Source organism: Trichoderma citrinoviride (assembly GCF_003025115.1).
Source record: "Trichoderma citrinoviride strain TUCIM 6016 unplaced genomic scaffold BBK36scaffold_12, whole genome shotgun sequence".
Lineage (NCBI taxonomy): Eukaryota > Fungi > Ascomycota > Sordariomycetes > Hypocreales > Hypocreaceae > Trichoderma > Trichoderma citrinoviride.
Genome location: NW_020194720.1, coordinates 525,988 through 550,499, shown reverse-complemented (window position 1 = coordinate 550,499; position 24,512 = coordinate 525,988). Strand labels below are relative to the sequence as shown.

The following is a 24,512-nucleotide window of genomic DNA, read 5'->3' as shown; positions in this document are numbered from 1 at the left end:
GGAGCCTTGCTGACCGAAGCAGTTACCGATGGAGATGCAATTGAACAAACTGAACAGATGCAACTTGAGCCGCCCGCACTCGCGCTTCGGCTTGATGATTGATGTGGGTTGAGTGATGCAACTCGAGCCTCGCTCTCGGGCAGCAAAGACATCATCGACTGCCGTGCCGTGGAAAGTCTGGCATTGCAATGGGGGCCGTAAAAGTCGCGGGGAGGAAGCGGCATCTTTAATCCCAAGACCTTCGGCGTCCTGGCCGCTCCGCCACACTCGACACTGGACGGGATTGCCTGATGTTACAGATGCAGAAGCACAGCGGCAGAAAAGCCACACCCAAATCGAGACCACGTTCGGTCATGACGTATAGCACAGCCACAGAACAGCGCCAATCATTGTGCGCCGAGCTGCAACACTGCATCAAACACAACAAAAGTGTGGGAAAGGCCGCTGCAAAGGACTGGAGCGATGCATCGTGGCCGACGGTGAGGCCAGTCCGATGCCAGCAGCCTGCAGACATGCTCCCTCTTTGCCGGTCACTTGATTGCCTGCTCCGCCTTCGCTCACCTCGTTCAAATAGGCGGCAGCCGCCATCTCCAACCAACATGTTGCGATGCGTCCAACACTTTGCCTCTTATGCGACTTGCGGCACGGCAGCTCCGTTGCTCGACTTGTCTCAATCTGCCGCTGTCTCTGCTGTCTTCGATTCACTGCTGTAACCAACACTCGGACCAACTCCTCCGTCGACAAACGTGCTGTGCTGTTGCACTGATCCGAGCTCGAGCTACGAGCCATGAGCGGACGGCCTTTGCTTGTTATTCCATCGCAGTCGGCGTCGCCCAGCAATCAGCCGATCAGCCCAAATGGCCGTCCCGCAACATGGTCCTGGTCTGCGCAGCGCAAGATGGCCAGGCTCTACCTGTTCACGACGCTGCCGGTTGACAAGATCCGGGCCATCGTCAACGCGCTGTCTCCCGATAGGACGATCAAGTGAGTCGAGACATGCCCAGGCAGCAGCATGCACCTGTACGAGAAGCTGCATGCAAGAGGGTGTAACATCACTGCCAGCTGCTGGCTGTAACAAGAGAGACCATATAGGCTCAAGTCACTGACATGTTTGGCATCTACAAAAGACAGAGCTCGGCCAACAAGAGGCTCCAGCTGCTCTTCGATAAAGAGCCGCGATGGCTTCACCCGCGCGATGAAGACGACATGGAGCGGAGAGTTACCGAGCTAGCCAACTCGCCGGTCCAGCTTCGTTTGGCGCAAGAGGCGCGATTCCCGTCTCCTCATCGGAGCCAAGAGCAATCACCGCTGTACGGTGGAAGCGACTTTCTTGGATGCAGTTGGGGGGCCCCGTCAAGGCCTTCCAGTGCATCTCCCAGTGATGCCTGCTCCGGCTCAACTGTCTTCGGCAGTGATCCCGTCTTCGAGTCTCAAGAGTCTGGTTACTCCTTTTCAAACGACCTCATCCCAGAACAAAGCGTCAGCCACGGCTGGGACAACAGAGACGACTGTGCAGGCGCTCGTCCGCACGACAAGCGCTTTGCCGAGTTCCTCCGCCAGACAACTTGCTTGACCGACTCAAGCGCAAACACCACGGGCACCTTCAGAAACCACCTTAGGGGACGCGCAGAGCCATACATCAAAGTCGTAAAGCGACTTGTCAAGAGATTCACCTCACTGTCACTTGATCGCCCGGGCATGTCGCGCCACCACAGCCCGCGTGTGGTGTGGGACAAGGACTGGATTGGCGATCCCGAGGCGACGGACTTGACCTTCAAGGACTTTTCTTTGCCCGGAAGCCTGCTATACCCCAATCGTTCTGCCCCGTTTGGGTGTGATACCGGTGTGATGCCTACACGGGAGGATGGGGCTTACAGACACCAACGGCACTTCGACTGGACGACATTCAGGGGACCACCGCTTCGTACTGCTGCCATTCCCCTCGCGCCTCTGACCCAAGAGGACATTCACCGGCGGGACTGCTACCAACATACCGTGCTGCATCTCCTGGCAGCTCGCGGGGACTTCCAAGCGTTGTATGTAGCTCTCAGCAGCGGTGCCGCTGCCGCCATCGTCAATGTTCAAAACACAGCCGGGCAGACGTTCATGCACCTCATCAGGGATGACGAAGGTGTATTGGATGATGCACGCTTGTCACAGCTCATAGAAGCCGCAAAGGCCTTGGGGTTCAACCTGCTCGCAAGGGACTGCTTTGGCCGCTCTTCTTTGCATTCTCTCACCCTGCTGAGCAAGGCCGTGCACGCGAGGTGCCTGTATGACCTTGATCCTCGCGAGTATCTTCAGCGCGATGCATTTGGGTTCATACCACCCGTCGGGCCCTGTATGACAGACTCGCTGGTACCATTCAGTGTTCCGAGAGAACGTGTACTGGGTATTGATCCTAACACAGTACCGGACCGCGCCCTGGACCCTGGGAGGAGTGATCATCCGGCAATATCGCAGGACAGTCAATTGTTGCAAAACATCAGGGTGTCGATGGCCAACCGCTTCCATGAGGATAGGTGCGGCAACAATGGCCTCCACTGCCTTGCCATGGCTCCGCTGAGCGTGGGAAGCTTGGCCGAGAGGCATGACTTGGATATGGAAACAGGGGACTTTCGTGTTCCCAGTCATCAAACCGCAATGGATTCGTCGGAGCAGAGTCTGCGATTTCGATACGAGACGCTGCAGACCTTGCTGGATGCCGGACAAGACCCGAATCACCGGAACATGTTTGGCAACACCCCCCTCATGGCCTTTGCCGCGGCGCTGCCGGAGGAGGACGAGTACAAGCTTGGGCCGGCCATCTTGCAGCTCCTGGTCTCGAGAGGGGCCGACGTCAATGCGCGGAACAAGAGGGGCGAGACGGCGCTTCACGTTGCCGTGCGCTTCCACCGAAAGCTCGCTGCCAAAGCGCTGGTCATGGCGGGAGCCAACGTGGACGTGCGGAACTCGGACCAGAGGAGCTTGCTTGACGTCTGTGACGCACACATCCCGTCTGAGCCCAAGGAGTATGCCAAGTACCTGGCATGCAGGGCGTGGCTGAGCGGGCCGGCGAGGGCGCAGCAGAGTCCGTCGTTTTGGCATGAGTGGAGGGTGAAGGGAAGGGTGAAGATTGATTAAGTGAGCATGTATTGGCGATTCTTTCCTTGGCGTTGCTGGTTTTTGGGCGGTTTCTTCGGTTCTTTTATACCTTCATCCAAGGGCCGTTTCTGGGCTCACTTGGTGTTGTTTCGACCTCATATCTTCTGCATAGTTCCTTAGGGTGGCTTGAGCTGTGTTTGCTTGGTGTGTTGCATGCCGTTGTGGCTTGTGCCTTTCTGTCTTTGAACTGAGTGCGGGACACGTAGAGATAGAATGGAGCATATATCGCTATAGACCAGCTAGAAATAGGAGGACTTTTCTTCTTTTAATTTGATGATGGCTGTTTGTGATATAGTGGACACGGTTTGAGGAATCCTCGTGTTCCATCTACGCGCCTCTGTGAGATGTTGTTAGATAACTTGCTAGATGAGCTGCTTTCTGCCTACGTTACTACATTTCTTCCACTTGCAATTTTTTCAAGATTCTTGGGATAGAGGTTCTGGTCATTGTCTATGGGGCGATGAAAAGATAATTTTTGAACTTCGTGACGGTTGGCGATATTTTGCATACCATCTCTGAAAGCGCGTAATGTACCGTCAATGATTCTCGAGCAACCATCTTTCGATGAATGAAACTGTTGAGCGTCGATCATATGTTCTGATACTGACGCGTTCAGGGTGCCGAAAGCCAGGACGCGGAAGAAAGCGCTCGGCCCAAAGCAGGGCATCAAATATGGTGACTTCTGGAGACACTGCCGTGATCACGCCGATGAGAGTCGTGTGAAGAATCTATGCAGGTTAAGTATGACTATATACACTTGATTTTTGTTAAAAACAAAAAGGTTCAGACCTAGGAGACTATTGAGGCTTATATTTCAACACTCCCGCTGGCTCAATAGGCTCTGTAATCTCAGGCTCTTTACACGGCACGGCGGGGACTTTAAGCTCCCGGTCTCTTACGCTCCAAGGTCACAAAATCTGCGCAGGGTCGCTAAGCGGCACCGAAGACGATTCAGACACAGGACCTCTCGTCTAAGGCGTCTTACGCGACTTAGCCGAGAGTGTTATCCGCTAGACTATCCGGGCTCATAACCTGTTGAAAACAAAAAGGTTCAAGCCGAGGAGACTATTGAGGCTTATACTTCAACAATTTTATAACGTTGGCGAGGAGTTAAGATGCGGATGCAATGCTGGCTGGACTTAAACACTCCAGAGCAGTAACGTTATGCAGAGATACCGTGTGGTTAAGTGAAAAAACCGCGTTGTTGCACTTCAGCTGCTGTGATCTCGGCTTAAAGGCGACGCTGCTTATATGTCGGACTATAGTTATGGAATTTACTGGCACTCGGGGTGATAATTGTAGGTCCGAGTGGCCGTTAAGGATCCTGCGTAGAAAGTATTGTGTTCTGGTGATGTCTGGTGCGGGCGGATCGGGCACTCTATCTATATTCTAGTTGTCGATGCCTACAGGTATGTTGCGGGGAGGAATATAGCTACTCGTCGCTGTTACAGTTGGAGTGCGGTCGTGAGACAGGGTTATGATCTGTATGGATCCTGTGTCTTTCCTACTAGGATCTGGCGTTTTCGTGCTTGGCACACAAATAATGCTGTGCAAGACGACACTTCGGAGAACGAAACGACGTTTAGGAGAACAGGACGCCGTTCGTGCGCTTTGTCTCCTGGATGGATTGTGTTTTGCCGAAGACATGATGCTCTCTAAAGAAGACTGGGGTATGCTCACCATCACCAACGCTTCGTCAATAAAGCTTTGGAGATGGTAAATGTGTCTTGGTGCCTGCTAAACACAGATTACTAAGTCAAAGGAAGAGCAGGGGGCTTCCATGTTTACTTCCCAGTTGGGCAACGGTGAGGACAGTGATTGGCTGGTCTAGCTTCCGGGTCCGGGGGCTTGGAAGGCCGTAGCGAGGTGGAGTAACTCCAACGTCGTCATACTGGGAACCGTGCTGAACATGCCGTTTAGGTATCATGAGTATGTTGCGTATTGCACGTTTTGTAAGAGGATGGATTGTGTCTTGGTTACATCTGGTAGAAGGCCTGAAGCATGTGCGATTGTGCTGAGCGTGTGATGGGACGGCGGTTGTGGGACTCGGTTCGGTCGGGGGCGGGTCACCGCGGTGGAACCCTGCAGGTGTTTGACCTCTTTGCATCATGGCAGCAGAATTCAGCTTTTCAGTCAGAAATGGAACTCTAGGGCTGATCTGGCGTACAGGAAAACCCTCTTGGGCTGTTGAACGGCTTAATAGCAACACACGGACTGCGACTGTCGCTAACACAGGTGATGACTCCCTGAAGAGGCAGGAATCTGCGCATCCCATCGCCACCGCTGATTTGAATTAAGTTGATTAGTATTGAAAAAAATAGAACCGAGTGAAAGGGAAATAAAAAAAAGGAAAAAAAGCAAAATGAAATCGAATGATGGGAAAAAAGGAAGATCAAATGCGTAATCTGGGAATCGAACCCAGGGCTCCCCGACGTTGCGGATGGCAACGGAGAATTTTACCACTAAACCAATTACGCTTATCTAATCGTTGAAAGATGGTGTGCACTTTCGCTACATGAAGGCTACACACACCACATGGCTGGATTCAAGGCTGATGCAACCCCTTTCGGATGCTTCATCGGCTGCATCGCCTCGTTGGGATGCATGCAGCCGAATTGTGGGAGCCGCTTCTGACTGGAGGGACTCATGCTACTGACAAGCTACTTTGTGAGCTGCCGATAATTTCGAAATAGGATATTCGCAAATCGCATACTCGTGTCACTTCGTAGATGCTCTCGTTCTGTCATACAAATGCAATTGGGCGATATATCACCGATCAACTTGCAATTTTTATATAATTCGCAGCTGAACCAGGCAATTGCATAGGAATGTACAAGAATACCGCTTCAAGATTTTATATTGCTGCCTGTTCACCACCTACGCTGACCGGTGTATGCACCATGTCGTATATGCATCCTTTGGTCTATCCCCTTACAGGCCCTTTCTTCCCACACCCTCATGCAAGTCTGGTCTCACTCCCTCCAACACCCGCACTCCCTCCCGTTCATTGGTTCAATATTCCTTCAGCCTCATCTCCCACAGGGGAAGGTCTCTGATGCCAACCTTCCCGTCGCCGGAACGAGCCGCTACCCCCTCGGTCCGGCAATTGCGTGTCTGCGCCCCATTCGCTTTACCCTTTGTCCCCTTCTTCGTCTCCTCTAGACTTTCTCGGGCACCTCTGCTGTTTCGGTCCCGCGACGAAGACCGACAGAAGTTACACAGCCTCTTTAACCCTCAAGATCAAGTATCGGTCCGTCTCTTAACAGGGCCGCAGGCTACCACCGCGGCGCTTCCGGTGTTGGTTCACCCCTTATAGCGCAGCCCGGGATTGATGCCCAAATCGTAGTGTTCATATGCATAGTGGCACGGGTTGGTACGCGCATACCGGCTTATTGCTTTGGAGGTCGATTGGCGTTGTTGAAGCGCGTATCGAATGCGCGTATGAGGGCAGAGGCGCGGGCTTCTGCCTGGGCTACCGCCTTAGCTTCGGCTTTCTTTTTACTCAAACCTGGCGGAGGGCGCGATTGGGGCTGGCCGAGTGCAAAGCGATCCAAGTTGTAGGATGGGCTGTCGGGAACGTGACGGAAAGTGGCAGATTGGGCACCGTGGGTGTCATTGTCCCTGCGTCTCATTAGTATATGTCTCACTGTTTGATGGGTAGAGTGCTGGTGGACGGAGTCGGAAGGTTGAGCTATTCAGATGAGAAGAAGATATGAATGGAAAGGTTCATACTTGGAGTTGCCGTAGTAGTTGGCGCTGCGAGAAGACATTGTGAATGATTTGGCCGCTGCGAGAAGTTGGACGGAGGAGTCAATGAGACAGATGGATAACCTTAGGGGCACTGTAAATAAGTTGCTTATATGATTGAAGGAAGATGATAATACAAGCAAAATCTTTTGAATGGCTTGAGATGGCGGAGCCTTTTATCACCAAGTTTGACACCATCACCACGAGGCACACACCTGGGCTCATCACAAAGGGGCCGGTCTTGACGACCGGTACCATAGCTTGGCCAACCCTGGGTACTGACAGGCGCGGATCTTCTTACTTAATGTGGGAGCAAAGCAGCCACATGACGATTTCCAGGAATCTGTACCCGATGCACAAGGGGTGAATGTTGAGATATAAAAATTCAAGTCCTGAAAATAGAGTGCACGCGGCTGAAGTTTGGGACTGCTAGGTCACAGATAGATTGGACCTGCTTGCCGGGTGAAAACTGCGGTGAAAGCAGCAGTAGGACCTAACGTGCGGCTCGTTGTAACGACCACACCTGCTGACTACCTCATGCATACTTTTTATGGTGTGTGGTTCTCTTCAGGTACAGGTAACGGCCCCCTTTCTTCGAGCTACCGGAGCTGCCGCGGAGCTAAACATGGCTTTGGAACTTTTAGGTTGGCAATTGTGATCGGCAGTTATTGTTCCTCGATGGACATTGTCTACTGCGTCAATATTTGCATATGGAAGTGAGATGCTAGGGGTAGCATGACACTTTCTTGCTAAACCCCATTACTGCAGAGCCATTTTTTCATTTTGGCATTTGGGCAAAAGTGCAAGTACCAGTGCTCTCCTGTGACGTGCTGATACTACCCCAACATTTGCCACTCCTCTTCATGTCAGGGGTATTGTTCGGGAAACGCTAGTTCTATCGAAGCATCCGGGGTTACAGTGATTCGGAAACATATTCGAACCACCCGTCACAGAGCTATGCGGATGTTGGATTCTGAGATTGACACAATGGGACCATAATAAGGAGAGAGGCTCTTGGACAAGACAGTCACAGTCATTGATGTGAAAGAAATACGCCAGTGATAGCGGGCCTATCCGTAGGACTTTGGGCTGGGGATTGATGTCCTTGGAGCTTGCGCGGCTCTACACCGAGCCACAAATGGCCATGTTACGCAACCTAGAATGACATAGCTCAATTAAGCCACCGAGGATCATTGTGTAGATGTGGATGCGCGTTTTATTCAGCATCAAAACAAACGAACTTATGTTACATCGAAGAAGAGTATCGTCTGCTTTGCTGGCATGTATGTCAGACCTCAACTTACATGGAGCAGGGAAAACAGTATATACAATAGGCCTGAAAGCATATGCGGCCAGGAGAAATCTTTTCCACTCGCACTCTCAGCTGATAGATGAGATGCCTAATTGTTTATTTCGATACCGCGATGGCTGGAAAAATCTTGCAAAGTTTGAATTGAGCGCATGCCTCTCGGCTCTCTTTTGTTGAAGACCCAAAAGTTCTCCTTTTGAGAGTGAACTAATGCACTCAAAGTCTCATAAGGACAAAGGCTGAAGATCCCCACGGATATTGCTTGCCGGAAACAAACATCAAGAGACCGGCCCGGGTCGGCGAAGCCGGGAGTGTGTGTGCATTCCGGTCTTTTCGTCCGGTCGTCTGCATCATCCTGCATATGCAGGGGCCGTTTTTGGATAACCTGCATATAGGAAAGTCTTGTTCGAGCGGTTGGTCTTGGGCAAGTCGATTGCTGGAGGCGGGCGGTGGGGTGCTAAGACTTGTCAAGGGTTTTAAGCCAACCAGTGCAAAGATCGGACAGTTAGATCTCCAGCTAAGGAAAGCCAACCTCAGAAGGATATCGAGAAGGAGAAAAGGAAACGAAATAAACGGATAACTGGTGGCGTCGTGAATACGCTCCTTGCGTTCAAGTCCTCACTTGAAGATAGAGGCGGGATATAGAATTGGACTTGCTGAAAGAGTTTCAGCCTCGATTGGCTTGGCAGTATCAACCCAAATGTGAGAACTAATTAAGAAGAAGATCCCAGTCCTTGGATGTGGTATCAGAGGAACCATGTTTCGCGAAGGCTATGTTCGAGAGTGGTCCATGTGCTGGGGCTTCAGAGACCATGAACAGTGGCTGCTCATGGAATTCGGTCCAGAATGCCTCTGCCTGTTGATGCAACGGCCTCCTCCGGCAAGGTGGAGCAGTTACGGCCAGTCCATACAAAGGTCCCATTGTGTATGCCTCCCATATCCGCAAAGAGAGGACAAGGGCCAGGAGAGCGTTTCATATCAGAAAAGGCATACAGAGCCGAGTTGGTCGTCTGCGAGGCATTAGTTCGTCGGCCAAGCGAAAGTGTGATAGCTTCCCTAGCTTTCAGGATGCGAGGCAACAGGCAGCCAGGATAAGTGATGCAGTTATACGTCTGCGCTCTGTTGTGGCCGCATTAAGGCAATAAGGCAAACTGGTGCCTGTAAGGCATCTGCTCCCTTTATGACGCAAGCATACTTGGCATTTGGGAAAAGTTTTCAGCTGCAATGTGCTTATGATGATAAACTTGTATTGTTTCCTTAGATCACGTCAGATTAATGCGGTTGGTTGGCAGGATCGGCCAAGAACTCACCGACTACTGTTGATTCTATCTCGTCATCGGCTAAAGAAGCTCCCCTTATCGACGAAGTCTGCCTGCAAAGGATGGCCTCGTGACTCTGCGCGTCTCCATCTCCTCCCTTTTTTGGACAGGACGAGGCTGGCGGCTTAGATGATAAGGAGACAATGCGAGAGGGGTCACGTCTCCACGCAACGAATCAGATCTGTGCAATGGCTAAATACAACTTGATTTACAAGAAAATAGCGGCTGAATAGATAACTCGAGTTGCAATTACGGTGGGGGTTCGGTATCTCTCGCACATTACCCTGCCACGTTGCATCACCAGGTAGAACCCGCACGATTCTTCACACACATATGCCTCGAGCTCCCTGCTGTCGAGAGATCAGGTTTGCTTATGAGTTTACCGTCAATGAAAATTGCAAAAAAATAATCAATTGCCTACTGCTCGAGCATTCTACTTTTTACCCCTGATGAGATTTTGCCGTCACAATCCGCCAGAGGAAGGGAATATTATGACAAGCAGCAAGAGATGGGGGTAACAGAAGAAGATCCCCTGGGACAATGGGACGTGCAGAAATAAAGTGGTGGTCTTGAAGGACCGAGGGGAGTCGCCAATGATGGGATCATGGGGTGAATGGGCGGAGACATACTCCATACACGCATACGTACGAGTACGCCTTGCAAGCCGCCCTCTGCGTTGCCAAATCACACGAAGCACGATCCTTCACGAGGCGACAGAACGATGCAGAAGGAAACCACTTTCCTTGTCAAAGGCATAAACGGGCCGTTGGAGTCCTACGGCATGTGACGAGTTGCCTTGGCTGCCTTATAAGTATTCTAGCGAGTAAGCCTTTGACAGTTGTTCTTTGGCCATGAAAATGGCCCGCGCTAATGTAGACAAACAGTTATCACAATTTGGGGACACTCATAACGAGCCATACGCCAAGCAGAGTCGAAGACGATGGGAGGCCAAACCATCAATAGCGAAAGAGGCGGCCCGTCTCCCCCAGCCGCCGAATTCAGCCGTCGATTCGAGGGGGCAGACAACCACTTGAGAGACTTTGATGGATCAGCCACGGAAAGTGAGCTTGGAGGGGAGCGACGGTTGCAGGTGATTAACAAGAGGCGTACAGCATGTGGGGATTTGCCGGCCATGTGATGGGAGGCAGAAGTGGTTCTTTTCGGTGATGAAAGGATGTGCCGGGTTGAATGACATGCGCTGTTCAGGCTGGAACATGGTTGCGGCTGACGCGCAAGCTCTTTGCTGCTTCAATCGGACGATGTTTGACGAATACAGGGTACGAACAAAGCCCCTCGGCCTGAAGTCTGTCGTCAAAGTTCGCGTTCGCAGCGTCTCCCTTACATGATGGGCACAAACGACGAGTTACAATAAAAAGAGAGTGGATTGGAGGATTGACGGAGGGGGCTCCGACAGTGTGTGACACAGGCGCATAAAAAGCTGGTTTGACTGGCCGTGGGCCAATCAGTTGCTGGTGATTAGCTGCTTATATTAATATTGCGGCTCTGCGGTGATGTAGGGCTCACCTGCATGTCTGCATCTATGAGGCGGGTGGGAGACCTACCTATGCTGACGGCATTGCAGAAGCACTGCTCTGATGGGTGACGCCCTTTCGAAGGAATTCCCCAACGCCTTCTCTGGATCAGATTTCTGGATCAATAATACAATCGTCCGCATATTGTGTTCTACCGGCACCTATCCCTAGGGTCTTGTGGCAGCGACGTTGATTGCTCATGTCGTGTTCGAAATTTATTCAGATCTAGTGATGTGGGTAATGGAAGAGGGAAGTGCTTGAGCCAACAAGGAACAGGGGAATAGAAGGTTGACGTGGCAAAAAGAAAGAAGCTATCTGTTTTTGCATTATCAAATGAGCGAGGAGAATGAGAAGTCTGTCTGGGAAGATCAGCGCGACGGCCACGTGTGATTGTGCTATTGCTGCCACATGATACAAAGTAATCTAGGACTTGGCAGGGGTTCCGGTTGTGTGTGATTTCTGGTGTCCTTGTACGCGTCTTCAACTAAGGTTTTCCGGCTCGTGAGTTGTGTGAAGCTGTCCCAAGCAATTGATTCATACACATCAGCGTCAGTATCCAACTATTACAACATTTGGGGATGACCTTGTCTTTGAATTATTGGCGAGTTCTCTGTACTGGTAGCTATGAGGGGCAACATCGACAACTAGAGCTGGGCTTGTTAGCTGATATGCCCGAGGTGTAACGGTATGACGAGTTACTCTATCCATTCATCTGTCTTAGTCACCGCCTCCTTTTGCCATATCTGCTAAGGCACACACCCTTTTTTGACTTGCTGAGTAATATCTTGCCCTAGCAGGCTAAGGAAGAAGAGGACGTTGCGTAGGTCAGGGTGGTAACAGAGGAGAGAGCCCCGCCGGCAAGGCAGCCCGCGTCTGTTGCCTTCCCTGTACATTGAGTCTACCCAACATGCAACTGATGAAAAGCCATGGCAATTTGCCGTCTACTCCACTATCTCGAAAGAAACTGCCATCTACTTTCGCCAAGGAATCACACAAAGTCGTCGTCATATCCTTGTGAAAGCCTCTCTAGAGTCTCTAATGGCATTTCTAAAGCGGCCCCTTGTCTTTCAGGGAACCCCCACTCTCAGACGAAAGTCGTTTATCTAATCCACGATAAACTTCAGCTCCTCTTCATTCTCTGACACCGGCCGCAGGAAGTGAGGTGGCAGGACAAATGGCTGCGGCCAGGCCCACCAGCACTGCGAGCCGTAATCTTGGTGCTTGGGGAGCGGGCTAAGGAGCCATGACGTAGGTCGAGTGCCCCGGTGGCCAGTGATGGGGTCGACGACCGGCTCGTTGTCCCTGTCTAGCCGTTAGATGACAATTCTCAACATAGCTGCGGTCACGCACTACTGGGAGGGGAGCGGCCGGGTTATACTTGCAATAGTAAATCAAACGGCTATCGACATATCTTGAATGGCTATCCTGGCGAGCTCTTAGAGCCGAAGCCATCTATTCCTCTGGTATCCTGTGCATTCATGGTTTTTGAATATTTGAACTTTACCTAGATATAATTAGGCACTTTGCTTCAAACTCTGATTGGGCGTGAGATAACGTAACAATGAAGACTGGTCTAACAAGTGAAGGCACTGGGCGATTCCGCATGGGCGCCTGATGACTTGGATGTTGAAAATTTGCCACCATGGCATCTCAATCTTCAGAAAGCACTCTCAAATCGCTTGCAGCGAGTGCCATGGTAGCAAGGTTCGTGTTAATAGATGAAAAAACAAATGAGCGCTGACGCATTCCCATACGAGGTTGACAAGGCGCAATTAATGAGTCCAAGTCAACCTAGCGCCTGTTGTCCTGGTCGCATGAGAAAATTCTCATCAGCCCGATGGCCCTCGATTGTTTGTCTTTTGCTAGCATCTGTTGAAGATAGCAAATAGCTCTCCGCTCCCACGCGGGATGGTATGCGCTTCCAACCAATAATGCTCGTGTGATTGCTGCAATAGTGCCTGACATATCAGATACCATGAAGGCAAGGCGGAGCTGCGGATGCAACTTCCAATATGTCGCTCCCAGTCATACCGAGTGATCTTGATTAGTGCGCTACTGCTGCAATGGCGAAATCACGTAGTGGATGCGCCGTTGAATGGCAGAGGAGGGAGAAGAGACGAGATGCCCGGGCTCGGGAGTTTGAATTCCGAACGCAAAAAGGGGGGGTTGCGGCTGAGTCTCGTACGACACACGTCAATTGCTTTAGCACCAAAGCTACCTATGTATGATACCTTTCCCCCGCTCGACGTAAGCACTTTACTTCGCGGTAGCTTGATTGGGCAGGCAGACAGTCTCCCTGCATATTCCGCGGCCTTATAAGGCATTCTTTCTAGACGCGCATAAGTATGTCCCGTGATAGGTCCGGGAAGCCGGGAACTCCATATCATAGCGCATCACATGTAATAGCTTGGAAGTGCGTGGCTTACATAGCTTGCTTTCCTTGAATGGCATGAGCACACCTGCTCCGATTTGTCTGAGACCTCATTGGCTTACCCGGCATTTTTGCGCATACTCTTTGCAACAGAGATGCCTGGTGACTTGCGCCTCTGATGGCGCACATGAAGAAGTACGAGACTCCTCAGCACCAAGTGCGTGCCAATCGGACACATTTCATCTGTTACTCGGCTCCGATATCTGACGGAGACGCACCACCTCCAGCTCATTCTGAGTACGCAGAAGCCGTCCTTACAGACTGAAGCCTTGTAATTCGCGGCACGTATTCTTTGTACCACCGTGGAGGTTAGACGGAAGTGATTTGCCAAACCATACCGAGTCCAGCCCAATGGCTTTCTTTGAGTAGGCCAACGACACATCAATCGAAGTACCTTCTTTCCTGCAGTATACCCGAAGCACGTGCTCGACAGGGAGTCGACTGGGCGTCACTGGACCACATGTAGACTCGCATCATTCGTGGATGGTGCTTTGTATGTGGTGCCGCGTATGCGGTGTAAATCGCTGCAGTATGACAACCGCAAAGCTCGGAAGACGTCGGAGCATGCGCAATTTGGCAACGTTAGTGCCCTCATTAATACATAGCCGCTAGGAAGACCCCGGTAGCCTGGAGAGTTGCCGATTTGTCTACTACTACCATGATCTGCAAGAGCTGGTCCTGTTTGTGTTGGCACGTGAAGTGAGAATTGACCAGGGTGCCCCTGTTAGTCTGGGCCGGCACATGGCGAGGCGATGGAGGGGAGCTCACATGAAGCGAGTCATGTACGTCCAGGGAGATAGTACATATGGATGGCAATTGTAGTAGAGCCGGCCAGACACCTGTTGGGTGGCAAGGCGGCCCGGGACAGCGGCCCAATTCATCTGTCCCGGTACTGCAAGCAAGATGATGACCTGGGGAAGGTACCTGGTAATGTATCTTAAAGGGTGAAGCCGATGCTTATCGCAAGGGGGCGCCTCTATGTACTTGGAGGTTACCTGGTAGTCACACGCGAATGCCACTTTTTCCAGTCTCGGCTGGCTGGCGCAACAATGGAGGGCGCAACACATGTGAGGGACAGTACAGGTTATTTCGGCCTCGACTCCGTACATACATCAGACACATTTCCAAGCTCTCTTCGAATGTCTTTCACCCTGATTCTGCCAAACATGAGATACTCCATACATGCACCTGTCAAAGATTTCAACCCGCTATCCGTCCAATGCGCTCATAAAGTATACTCTCGACCTCGACAACAGCAACCACGACCGTGATGTGCGCGGACTATCTGTCAAATTACTTGGCCTTTGGTTCGCTATTGGAGCTGAATTGCTGCTCAAAAGCATGCAGCTTGGCCACCATGCGAGCTTTTGCAGCTGCTTCGGCTTCCGCTGCAGATTGAACCGCGCGGAGTCCTAAGGGACTCTGTTGGTCTGGGTCGGAGAGAAAGCGACCGATGGCGAAGTTGTGGTTGGCTGGGCCGTTTGAGGGGTGGGGTTGGACCGGGCCGCTGTAGAGCAATCAGTCGTTGTGTCCCATCAGCAGCAATGAACTCTTGCACACGTCGATTTCACTACCTCCAGAACTGGAATGTAAAGAAGAAGGACGAGGAATTAAGTTTCGAAGAGAGAACATACTTGGTATCGCCGTTATAGACGGCATTGTTGGAGGAGCCTGGCATTTTTAACGAGCAGGGTGTGACGTCTTTTGATTCTGGCGTAAAGTGGATAGGAATGATCAGGCTCAGAGGTATATGAAAAAGAATGCTGGACGGATGATGCTCGTTTCTAGAAGGTTGTATGAAATATATAGAACAGATCAAGCGCAATGGAAGCGACTGCGAAAACAGTTGATGCATGGCCATGGCAGACGGGGGGGAATCAGCTTATTTATACTGACTCGGGAGGTGCCGAGAGATAAGGCATTTGTAGCACGCCAAAGATACTTTGTATAAACAAGCAATTTCTCAATGCCGCTACGCTGCTAAGGTGCGCGGCGAGAGAAAACCTGTTTACAAGCGGTATTGGATCCATGTTGGAAGAAGGCAACGAGTTGGAGTTGGGACTTTGAGCATAAGGTAGTACTACGATATCCAGGGTGTCTAGAAGCTGAGACATACGAATTGAAGGCAACCTTATGGGATTGCGATGATCTTCTAGGTTTAGATACATGTAAGATAGCCAGTGTATACCCGCGGCACTATGTGCCTCGTACTTTCCAACAAGTACCTCGTCTATCGGCTGCGAGTTACAAGTACTTGGTAATCATTCGGGCAAGGCACGCGCTGGCAGGGTATGCGCGCCTGTGCTGAGGACGGTAGATGGACGGGATGAAGCTCAACGAACCCATGGTTCGCGGCGATGCGGTCTACGAATCGTCTCCTTTTATACAGTAACTAGTACGTTGGATGGAAAGGCAACTGCATTAGCGCTTCCTTCCATCACAAGATTTCTGGAAGTTTACCTGAAGCGTACAAGTACGATACGACCAGGGGCCGACCCCGGTCTCCCAGATGGCACTTGCAGGGGGAACCATGCCCCAACTGCACAGCACACTTCTGTATAGCAGACAATTGACGCGCGACTCCCCGGCAATGGACGCGGGAGCGTCATAGGACGCTCATCGACGGCTGCCTCTTCAGAAACTACCGGTACAGAAACTTGTGATAAGGCGGAATCAGGTCTGTAGCTTCATGCGCACATGTTACCCCGTAGCAAGTAGGGAGATGAAGCGTCTTTTCTTAAGCGCGGTACAAACTCTGCTATGTATTTCCGTACCTAAGGTACAAGTATCGACTAGAGACTCTGATGAGATGGTTTCGACAGCCCTCTTTTCGTGAGCAGTCGAACCCGGCCCCCCAAACGGCCGCCTCGCAGTTGAGCTGTCCTAACCTAGGTAGTGCCAATTCCACTCGACTTGCTCAGCAGTGCATTCATGTACCTTATTTTGAGTCTTAGTTCTCGAGTCATTGCATGGATTCTTTTGGACATTGAACCGAAGACGTACAGGGGCTTGGCCATCCCATACAGGAGGAGAAGAGGCAGCCGCATTAGCGCGGCACATTAGCGCCCCGCCTCGTAAAGATCAAAGGTGAGGTATCAGTACGAGATCAACTGTTACGCAACTTAAGTTAAATAATTGCGGTTAATAGGGTAAACTACCTACATACGTATACCTTGAGACAGACGCCAACCCGGACACACATCATAGACGGCATTGGTGGAGGAGTCTGGCATGATGCAAGTGTAATGTCTTATGCTGTTGAAGTAAGATATTTGAAGTCTGATAGAGTGTCCCGAAGGGTAAAGAGTACCTAAGATACCTAGATATAGAGTAGCTTGAAGCGCGTAAATACCTGACTATCGTGGGAAATTGCAATACAAGTTTATATAGGATGCGCGAGTAATATATAAGAATGGTGATTCAAAATCAGGGCCACGGCAACTTTGAAGGAGGACATGGGCTCTTTAGGATGTCGCAAGGTCTATGTATATATCAACTCAGATCAATTACCTGTGTTTTTTGTCCTCGCTGATAAGTACCGATTGGTCGCCTTACACGGAGATAGACGAGGGAGATCCGAGAGAGTCGCCCACTACGTAGCGCTAGCGCCGCAAGAGACATACGCACCCGCGGACACAAGCCCACCCTGAAATTACCTAGTACTCTAGGTACCTCTACCAAATCCGCAGCCGCACTGGCTAACAAAGCTCCTCTGCGCATCGCGGCCCGGGCTTCTTTGCCAATCATTTCCGTACCCAGATCAGATGTCCAGCTTTGATTTCTCGTACCAAGTATGATATGCTGCACACCAGTGACGAATTGGGCTGCCTGATGCTCACAATCGTTTGAGGAGGCGCGCCGACGTGAAGCCAGCGTCGTAGAAGCAACTGCGTTTGTAGTATCCGGTGCAGTACTACAATATTCAATCAAGAAATCCAGCCAATGCACATATAAGAACATAATGATTATCCGCCTCGATCTCGTCCTCTCACCAAGTGCTGCTCATTATATGCGTCTGGAGGAGCCATTTGTTAGATGTGACCAACCCTTTGAGTCTGCACTGAGGGAACCCGAGGGAATCAGTACATCAGATTTACCTGTGGTGTGGATTCTATACCATTGGCACTGTACGGACTACTCCTGCGCCTCGCCCGATTGAAGAGCTGTGGGCTGAAACACCACCCAGAGGCTCGGAACCCGGAAGCCAGTTCACAACCTGTGGCATGAAGAAAGGTGCGTACTAGCATTATTCCGGCAAGCATACATGCCTAATGCGGTACATGTGTATTCTTGACCATGTGAGTGTGCCTGTACAACTTGTGAGAGTGTACTCGTATAACTGCCATGATAAAGTCCTCTTCTATGTCCGGCTTGCATCAAAGGTTCAGTGAGTAGTCTTTATACTTCCTCAATAGTACTGCCTATCAGATTGCGCCCTGTGATAGCAAATATGGACAGGGTCCGAGGCATTTTGAGCTCTGCCCAAATCCATAAAGACTCCATCTGAGAACACGGCAGTTTGTTAGGCGTGACATTTGCGTCACACCCTACATGTGGCGAGCTAGAAGTACAGGGGCCAGCCTTGAAATTCATGCGTTCGACGCGGCTCATCCAATCGGCAGATACACAGCCCCTGAGGTCCAGGGCATGTGTATGTGAGCGACCGGCTTGCAGGATTGTGCTACAACACCAAAGAAATAAGACTAAATAAGTAGTCAAGGTAACACCTGAATGTCGTCTGGCCTGTCCGCAATGAGCTGGTATCTGGAAACAAAGATTCATGCAGCACCTGATTTGATAGTGTAACTCCCACAGCATGCCAGAGGCACGTGCTGAGAAAGTAGGGCAGTAACGGCATCTTTTTGGAGGGCCGGCAGGCATGTTACGCGGCGTGCGGGTATGGGGGTCGAGTCTGCCGGGCGCAGGGATCGGTTCATATCTGGTGTAATGCACCACACTATGTGCCACTGGCTGCCGTCTGTTCACCACAGTCTCCCCACGGAGTCGTAAACTCTTAGGCGCTATTGAATGTTTGCGGAGACTACTATGTCATCGCGTTCGATATGATTGCATGCAATCGAGAGACTGGGAGATGGATGGAGACAGGGAGAAGTAGAAGGACAGGGGTATGGGGTGTAGGACTATGAGGTGCTGTTACCACTGACCACTGTGTAAAACAATCAACTCTCTTCATTGTGGAACTACTTGGGACCAAAAACAGGGCCAAACGACAGGATGCTAAAAGTCTCCCGGTTTGCTTGCCCTCCGTAGGTGGAAGCTTTCACAATTTCTCCTCGCGGGATGCCATTTTGTTCGACAGCTACATCGCAGACGTTGCTCTCTGAGATCTGCTTGGCTCTTTCGTACCACCTAGACATGCCGTGAAAACAAAACGCCACCCGTCTGGCGCTTCGCTATCCATAGGTGGCAGGCAGCGCCGTCTTCTGCCCGCCTTTGCCAAGATACCTCAATGGCTAGCGTACTACCTTTGAGGGCTGGGACAAAAACTCGCAAAAAGTGGAAGTCTGCGAGTGCTGACTACGTGGATGTATTTTCTTCATTGTAGAGAGGCGTGTGGCTTTACCTACGGACGTAGATGGCATTAATGCACACACCCAAACACCAAGAATAGTTTTTGAATGGACGCGTACCTCAACGCCACAGTGTTGAGCTGTGATCATGGTTTGTGCTGAATTGTTTGCCAAGGTCATCCAGTTATGCTAGCACATTGAACAACTTCTCCCTGACTTCAGTAGTTCCTTGTAAGCGGGCATGGTTCAACGCTCCAGGGAGAAGATGGTGATTCACATGGACTCTTGCCACGTGGAATCGGTCCAGGGTATATAGTATCGCCTGGGGCTTTCTGCCTCTTAAATGGCCTGTAAGCGGAGACTGCATAAAAGCATCGGTGGGTTTGGGGCATCTAGCCGATCAGTAGTACTCCGTAGAGGGGCAGTGTGTATATTGTAGGCTTGGTCAGGGGTACTGTGGAGATGAATAAGGGATAGATATTAGTCTCTAACGTTTGGGTGCTCTGTAGAAAGACTAAGACAAGGGGAAAAGCAAAGTCTGTCAAAAGAATGCATACATGTTACTGCTGTTGTTAACGGTTTGAGTTGAGGAGGGCGGCATGTTGGCAGTAAAGGGTAGGATGTCCTGGGATGCCAGGAAAGGTAGGAGGTACCAGCACTTTGACAGACGAACGAAACTTGTGGACGGCGTGAAAACTTCATTGAGATAAACGCACGAGGGCGCATACGGTGCCAGGTGTGTGGCAATTGGCGTATCAAGAAAATAAGTCTGCATTCTGCTTAAATGAGCATTTAGATACGTCTTTGCCCAAGCACTTTGGGAACACTCCTTCTGACTCCGCGGCCTTACGCCATTAAATACGAAGGTGTCTGCATATAAAATTGGTCGATCCATCTTTCACTATATTATTACTTGCGCTTAATACGCACGAGAGGTTGATGCATGTTGTTGGCGAGATCCTCTTGAAGAATGCCAATGGAAAGAAACTAAAGAATATCGCCGAGGCCAACAGAGAGAATTAGCGCAGGAACGTCAGGGTCCTTTTCGCACTAGTAGTATCATTAAGGTTCAGGTCCAGACGGAAGACGGCGCCGGCTGCTCCCGCTGTCCTAAATTAGTCATGGCGGGGCCTTTTCCCCATTGTTAAAAGCATGGGCTTATGTTTTAAACGGTTCGTGTTAGTAGTAAGAGTCTGGCCCTCTGGGGGAACTACGTGCAGGTGCATTTCCACTGCAGCGCCTGAAAGCTGGTGGTCCGCGGCGGGGTTTTGCAGTCCATCGTGTCAATTATGTCTGCACGAGGCTATCTACCAGCCGCCTATGAAGTAATGTATATCAAATACGGATGCAGGTATAGGGAATTTCGAGAAGAGTGGCTGCGTCGATCTAATTTACATAAGGGAAAAAACATTTGTATCGCCAAAGCGAAAATTGGCACACAAATCGAGAATAACATCACTTCAGTATCCATCACTTCGATGTCCATCACTCCAATATCCATTATCCCATAGTCCATTGTCCTAATATCTACACTCCCATAATCATCGCTTCAACATCCATCACTTCAACATTCATTCGTCACCTTTAGGCACGGTTTGTGCAGAGCTGCCGCCATGGTCAAATTGCGCACCAAAAGCGTGCAGCAATTCCTGCATGCGCTGTTTAGCTTCAGTCTCGCTTTGCGTCTGTCTGAGACCAGGCGGTGGTCTTTCGCCGCCGCCCTGCAAGAAGCGGTTTATGTTGTATGAGGGGTCGTTGGGGACTCTGACAGTGGTTTGGGTGTCGGCGTCGCGGGGGGCACGGCGCTTGTCGGAGCCGCCACTACCAGATCAGCTGTCAGTGGGATGCGAATAAAACATAGCGGACGAGGAAAAAAGCCGGATTTGAGGGTATAAAGAATCTGAACATCGGGTCATAGATGTATGTCGCTGAAGCTATACGTACGTGCCGGCATTACTGCCATCGTAAACTGCGCCAGTGGATGATGTAGGCATCTTCGGTGGTGCAAACTCGAAATGGTTGACTCCTGAACAGTTGATGCTCGTGAAAAGGTATGGGAAAGGAGATGATCAAAGTGTAAGTGTTTGATGTGTAAGTATGAAAGAACAAGGAATTGAGACGACCTTTATATATACCGACCTTGCTTGACCAGAACCGAATGACGCCTCAAGAGTTTGCAGGTCGTGACTTTTGGCTATGACCGACTGCTCTTCATCTCATTATTGAGCAAGCCCCCAAGCGGATGATGGCTTAAGAGTTTTGAGGTCATGTTTTTGCCTTATGGCCGGCTATCACCGACCAATGTTCAATTTGTGTCATTTGAGCAGGCCACCGACTGGATGATGCCTCGAGAGTTTGCAGGTCGTGACATCTGGCTATCGCCGACTGCTCTTCATCTCATTACTGAGCAAGCCACCAACCGGATGATGCCTTAAGAGTTTTGAGGTCATGTTTTTGTCTTATGGCCGGCTATCGCCGACTAATGTTCATTTTGTATCAATTGAGCAGGAAACACCGCTAGTCGTTGCCCGTCAGGGGTCAAGTGCTGGTGAGGCAGGTTCCCGGACGCGGGGCGTACCACTTAGTGACATCGCTGCTAATAGTACCCCACAGGGCTTAGCCTGCAAGTAGGCATGTAGTCCTAAGTTACTTGGCTGGCTCGGACTCATCTGTTACAGCCAATGTCGGGTTTGCTCGCTGCACAAACTTCCATGCCAGTCACCCTCCCTGTATTCGGATTGTTTGGGGCAGCGCGAGCCTCCCCACGCACGTATGAGAGTTGGAGACTGTACCGCTGCAGGCCTTGGTTGTTGCATCCGGCCTAAAGGGCATTGGGGGAGCACAAGTAGGCCAAAGCAAGCGGGTTCTAGTACGGCAACGCTGTACGAGGGCGGGGCGTGGGCGTAAGATACTGAGCCGACTCTGTTGTCTGCTATACTTGCAGAGGTATCTCATAGCCCCTTGGGCTGCTGAGTATCTCATTAAAACGAACATCGAGTAGTTTTTTTCTTCTTTTCTTTTTCTTTTTCTTTTTCTTTTCTCTTTCTCTTTTCTCTTTTCTTTCTCTTTCTCTTTTCTCTTTTCTTTCTCTTTTTCTTTTCTCTCTTTCTTTTCTCTTTCTTTTCTCTTTCTCTTTTCTCTTTTTTCTCTCTTTTCTCTTTTTTCTTTTTATCTTTTTTTTCCTTCTCTTCTTTTTCTTTTTTTTTATTCTCATTTTTTCTGTTCTTTTTCTTTTCTTTTCTTTTCTTTCCTTTTCTTTTTGCGAGTCGACAAAAGCACACGCCCCCTTCTTCGCATGCCAAAAGTTGCGTTCCACTCACTGCGGACGACTGCTCGACCGCCAAAGAGCAACACTTCACCTCCTAGTGCGCCTAAAATCACAGTCATCGAGTTTTGAGTCAGGGTGCCTGTTTTGTCCGAACAGGTAGTTGTGCAGTTCCCCATTGTCCCGCATGATTCGATGCTTGTAAGTACGTAGTCCGTGCGGAAAAAAGAGACGGCTGTGGCTGCCCGCTACCTACACGCCCAATTCAGGCACAGCTTCGCCGTCCTCCGCCGCCGTCCTCCGCCGCCGCCGCACCGTGCCGGTTGTCCACATCCCCCGCTTGCCGCCGGTTGCCATCTAGAGACAATCGGACTTAACCACGAGGGCTTCGCCTGCCGTGGCCGGTTCGAGGGAGAAAGCCTTGCCTGTGTTACATCGGTAGCATAAGCCAGGGGGGTCTGGAGGCCTGGCCATGCTAGCTTGGTCGTTTGACAACATCTGATTTCGGGTTTCAGAATAATCCTCTACGAGTAGATGACATCCAAGGTGAGGTCGTACAAGATGCTGATTGGCTCTCCATTCAAACCGGTGAGATTAGAGCATGAGTAGCGCGATACTTGGAGAATAGCCTCATTTACCTATACTACCAAGTGGGTGGCAGAAAACACCGCCGCCCATCACCTACAATTTTATATGGTAGACCGGCGGTGTTTTTTGCAACCCGCATGACTACCTACCTAGGTAATACGGATGTTCACCGGCTCCCGAACCGGCCAAAAAAAATATAGCTCATCCTTCATGTAGGTACAGCGATATGTTAGAGCTCCCTATCATTGAGATTAACGATGTCATCCCGGGGAGCCGCCATTGGATACTTTGCTGCAACGTATGGTATCTACTACTTGAATATTGCTACAGCCTTCACCGAACTATTGCCGGTTACCATAATGTCTCACAAAGAAACGCCCAGCGTCGCATGTGAAAAAGGCCAAATCCCCGCCGGAAACTGGGCCTCGGGCGCCCCATTTCTGCACAGCTAAACATGTCATTTAAAGTTGCTCTCTCAAGTAATTGAAGAATAAACGGCTGCCGGTACTTTAGAGGCAAACGCTTTAAAAAGTGAAAGCTCCATATGGTTTGCAGGCTTGCTTCAAAGGAAGCGCCCGATTGAGTGCCTGAAACGTACGAACTGGCATCTCTTTCGGTCTGTGAGCTTCGCTATACCAAGCAGCAAAGCGGGTGCAGCCTATGCTGTTCTCCTCGACGGGACTGAGGGTGTCGAGGAAGACAATATCGATGGTCTCTGCGAGCGCTATATGGACGTCAGATGAAAAATGTAGTCATCGAACTCATCAGCTGGATATGGGAAGACAGACAGTATAGCCAGCTTGGCTAGACCGATGGCTTCACCCGCTAATTGCTGATGGCAATAGAGGACTTGTCCATAATGATTAGCCTGAGTCTCTCGGTCCTGAGCCGTAGCATGGGACCTCTGGCCGCATGCTGCCACCATGCGCTTGTACATAGCTTGCTGCATATGGTAGTAATGATGCTGCTGTGGTCGATTACGTATGTCCAAATCACCATCTGCGTCGGGCTGGCATGCCCTGGACTATTCCACGTATGCTTCACCTGGAAGGCAGTGGGTGGGAGCGGGATCTTGAAGTCGTGGCCCATATAAGGCGTGAGTGACTAGCACTTTGGGGAGGCGGTCGCCATCTGGATTTAGGACGCCTGATTCCAGATCGTTCAATATCCGTGCGTGGGAGGTGCGACGTAAGATCGGTCGGGCTTGGTATGATCGGATAAGCGGATGAAGTAGGAAGCTCGAGAGCGTATCGCGTATTCGGGGAGATGCATTCGCCCTCAGCCATCCCAGAATTGTCGCGTTGAATGGCGAGGAGTATACTATATAGCGTTTGACCCCCAATCCTTTGGTATCCTCCGCTTACGGCAGGATAGTTGTGACGTGGATCGTACGGATGCTGCGGTATGTCTTGCCGCAGCTTAAGCGATCGATGTAGCAGTGTCACAATGGTTTCGTCCCATTCGGCGAAACCCTCGTGTTTGGTCAAAGGTGAAGAATCCGGGGTATACCGGTATGCTATGGGTAAGGTATGCGAAAGAAATAACGTAGATGACATCGATTTCTGGATTCCGTTCCGCTACCGCTGCTTACTAAGGCGGGGTAAGATAAGGTAAGGTAAGGCACTCAAAGACAGGGGGATCGATGA

At 50.7% G+C, this 24,512-nt stretch overlaps 5 protein-coding genes and 1 non-coding gene across 6 annotated transcripts; 1 reads left to right on the top strand and 5 right to left on the bottom strand.

Annotated features, from left to right (window-relative positions):
* Window positions 1-787: 787 nt before the first annotated feature.
* Window positions 788-3,123, top strand: BBK36DRAFT_1126016 (ankyrin; the record flags this gene model as incomplete). Its single annotated transcript, XM_024891338.1, has 3 exons — window positions 788-984; window positions 1,128-1,277; window positions 1,368-3,123. 3 exons carry the CDS (start codon window positions 788-790, stop codon window positions 3,121-3,123), a joined length of 2,103 nt encoding a protein of 700 aa, XP_024747081.1.
* Window positions 3,124-5,541: 2,418 nt separating this feature from the next.
* Window positions 5,542-5,621, bottom strand: BBK36DRAFT_t149. Its single transcript has one exon. It is a non-coding gene; the product is annotated as a tRNA-Gly (tRNA).
* A 912-nt stretch (window positions 5,622-6,533) lies between these two features.
* On the bottom strand, window positions 6,534-6,914 carry BBK36DRAFT_1171223 (hypothetical protein; the record flags this gene model as incomplete). Its single annotated transcript, XM_024895546.1, has 2 exons — window positions 6,534-6,765; window positions 6,877-6,914. The coding sequence occupies 2 exons, from the start codon at window positions 6,912-6,914 to the stop codon at window positions 6,534-6,536; spliced, it is 270 nt and encodes an 89-aa protein (XP_024747080.1).
* A 7,861-nt stretch (window positions 6,915-14,775) lies between these two features.
* On the bottom strand, window positions 14,776-15,160 carry BBK36DRAFT_1125924 (hypothetical protein; the record flags this gene model as incomplete). Its single annotated transcript, XM_024891328.1, has 2 exons — window positions 14,776-14,989; window positions 15,117-15,160. 2 exons carry the CDS (start codon window positions 15,158-15,160, stop codon window positions 14,776-14,778), a joined length of 258 nt encoding a protein of 85 aa, XP_024747079.1.
* A 5,424-nt stretch (window positions 15,161-20,584) lies between these two features.
* On the bottom strand, window positions 20,585-21,007 carry BBK36DRAFT_6990 (hypothetical protein; the record flags this gene model as incomplete). The annotated part of the gene is made up of 2 exons (XM_024898533.1): window positions 20,585-20,834; window positions 20,958-21,007. 2 exons carry the CDS (start codon window positions 21,005-21,007, stop codon window positions 20,585-20,587), a joined length of 300 nt encoding a protein of 99 aa, XP_024747078.1.
* Window positions 21,008-22,373: 1,366 nt separating this feature from the next.
* BBK36DRAFT_38962 (hypothetical protein) lies at window positions 22,374-22,523 on the bottom strand (the record flags this gene model as incomplete). The annotated part of the gene is made up of 1 exon (XM_024898053.1): window positions 22,374-22,523. A coding segment is annotated over one exon (150 nt), but the record flags the coding sequence as incomplete, so codon positions are not given.
* Between the last annotated feature and the right edge of the window lie 1,989 nt (window positions 22,524-24,512).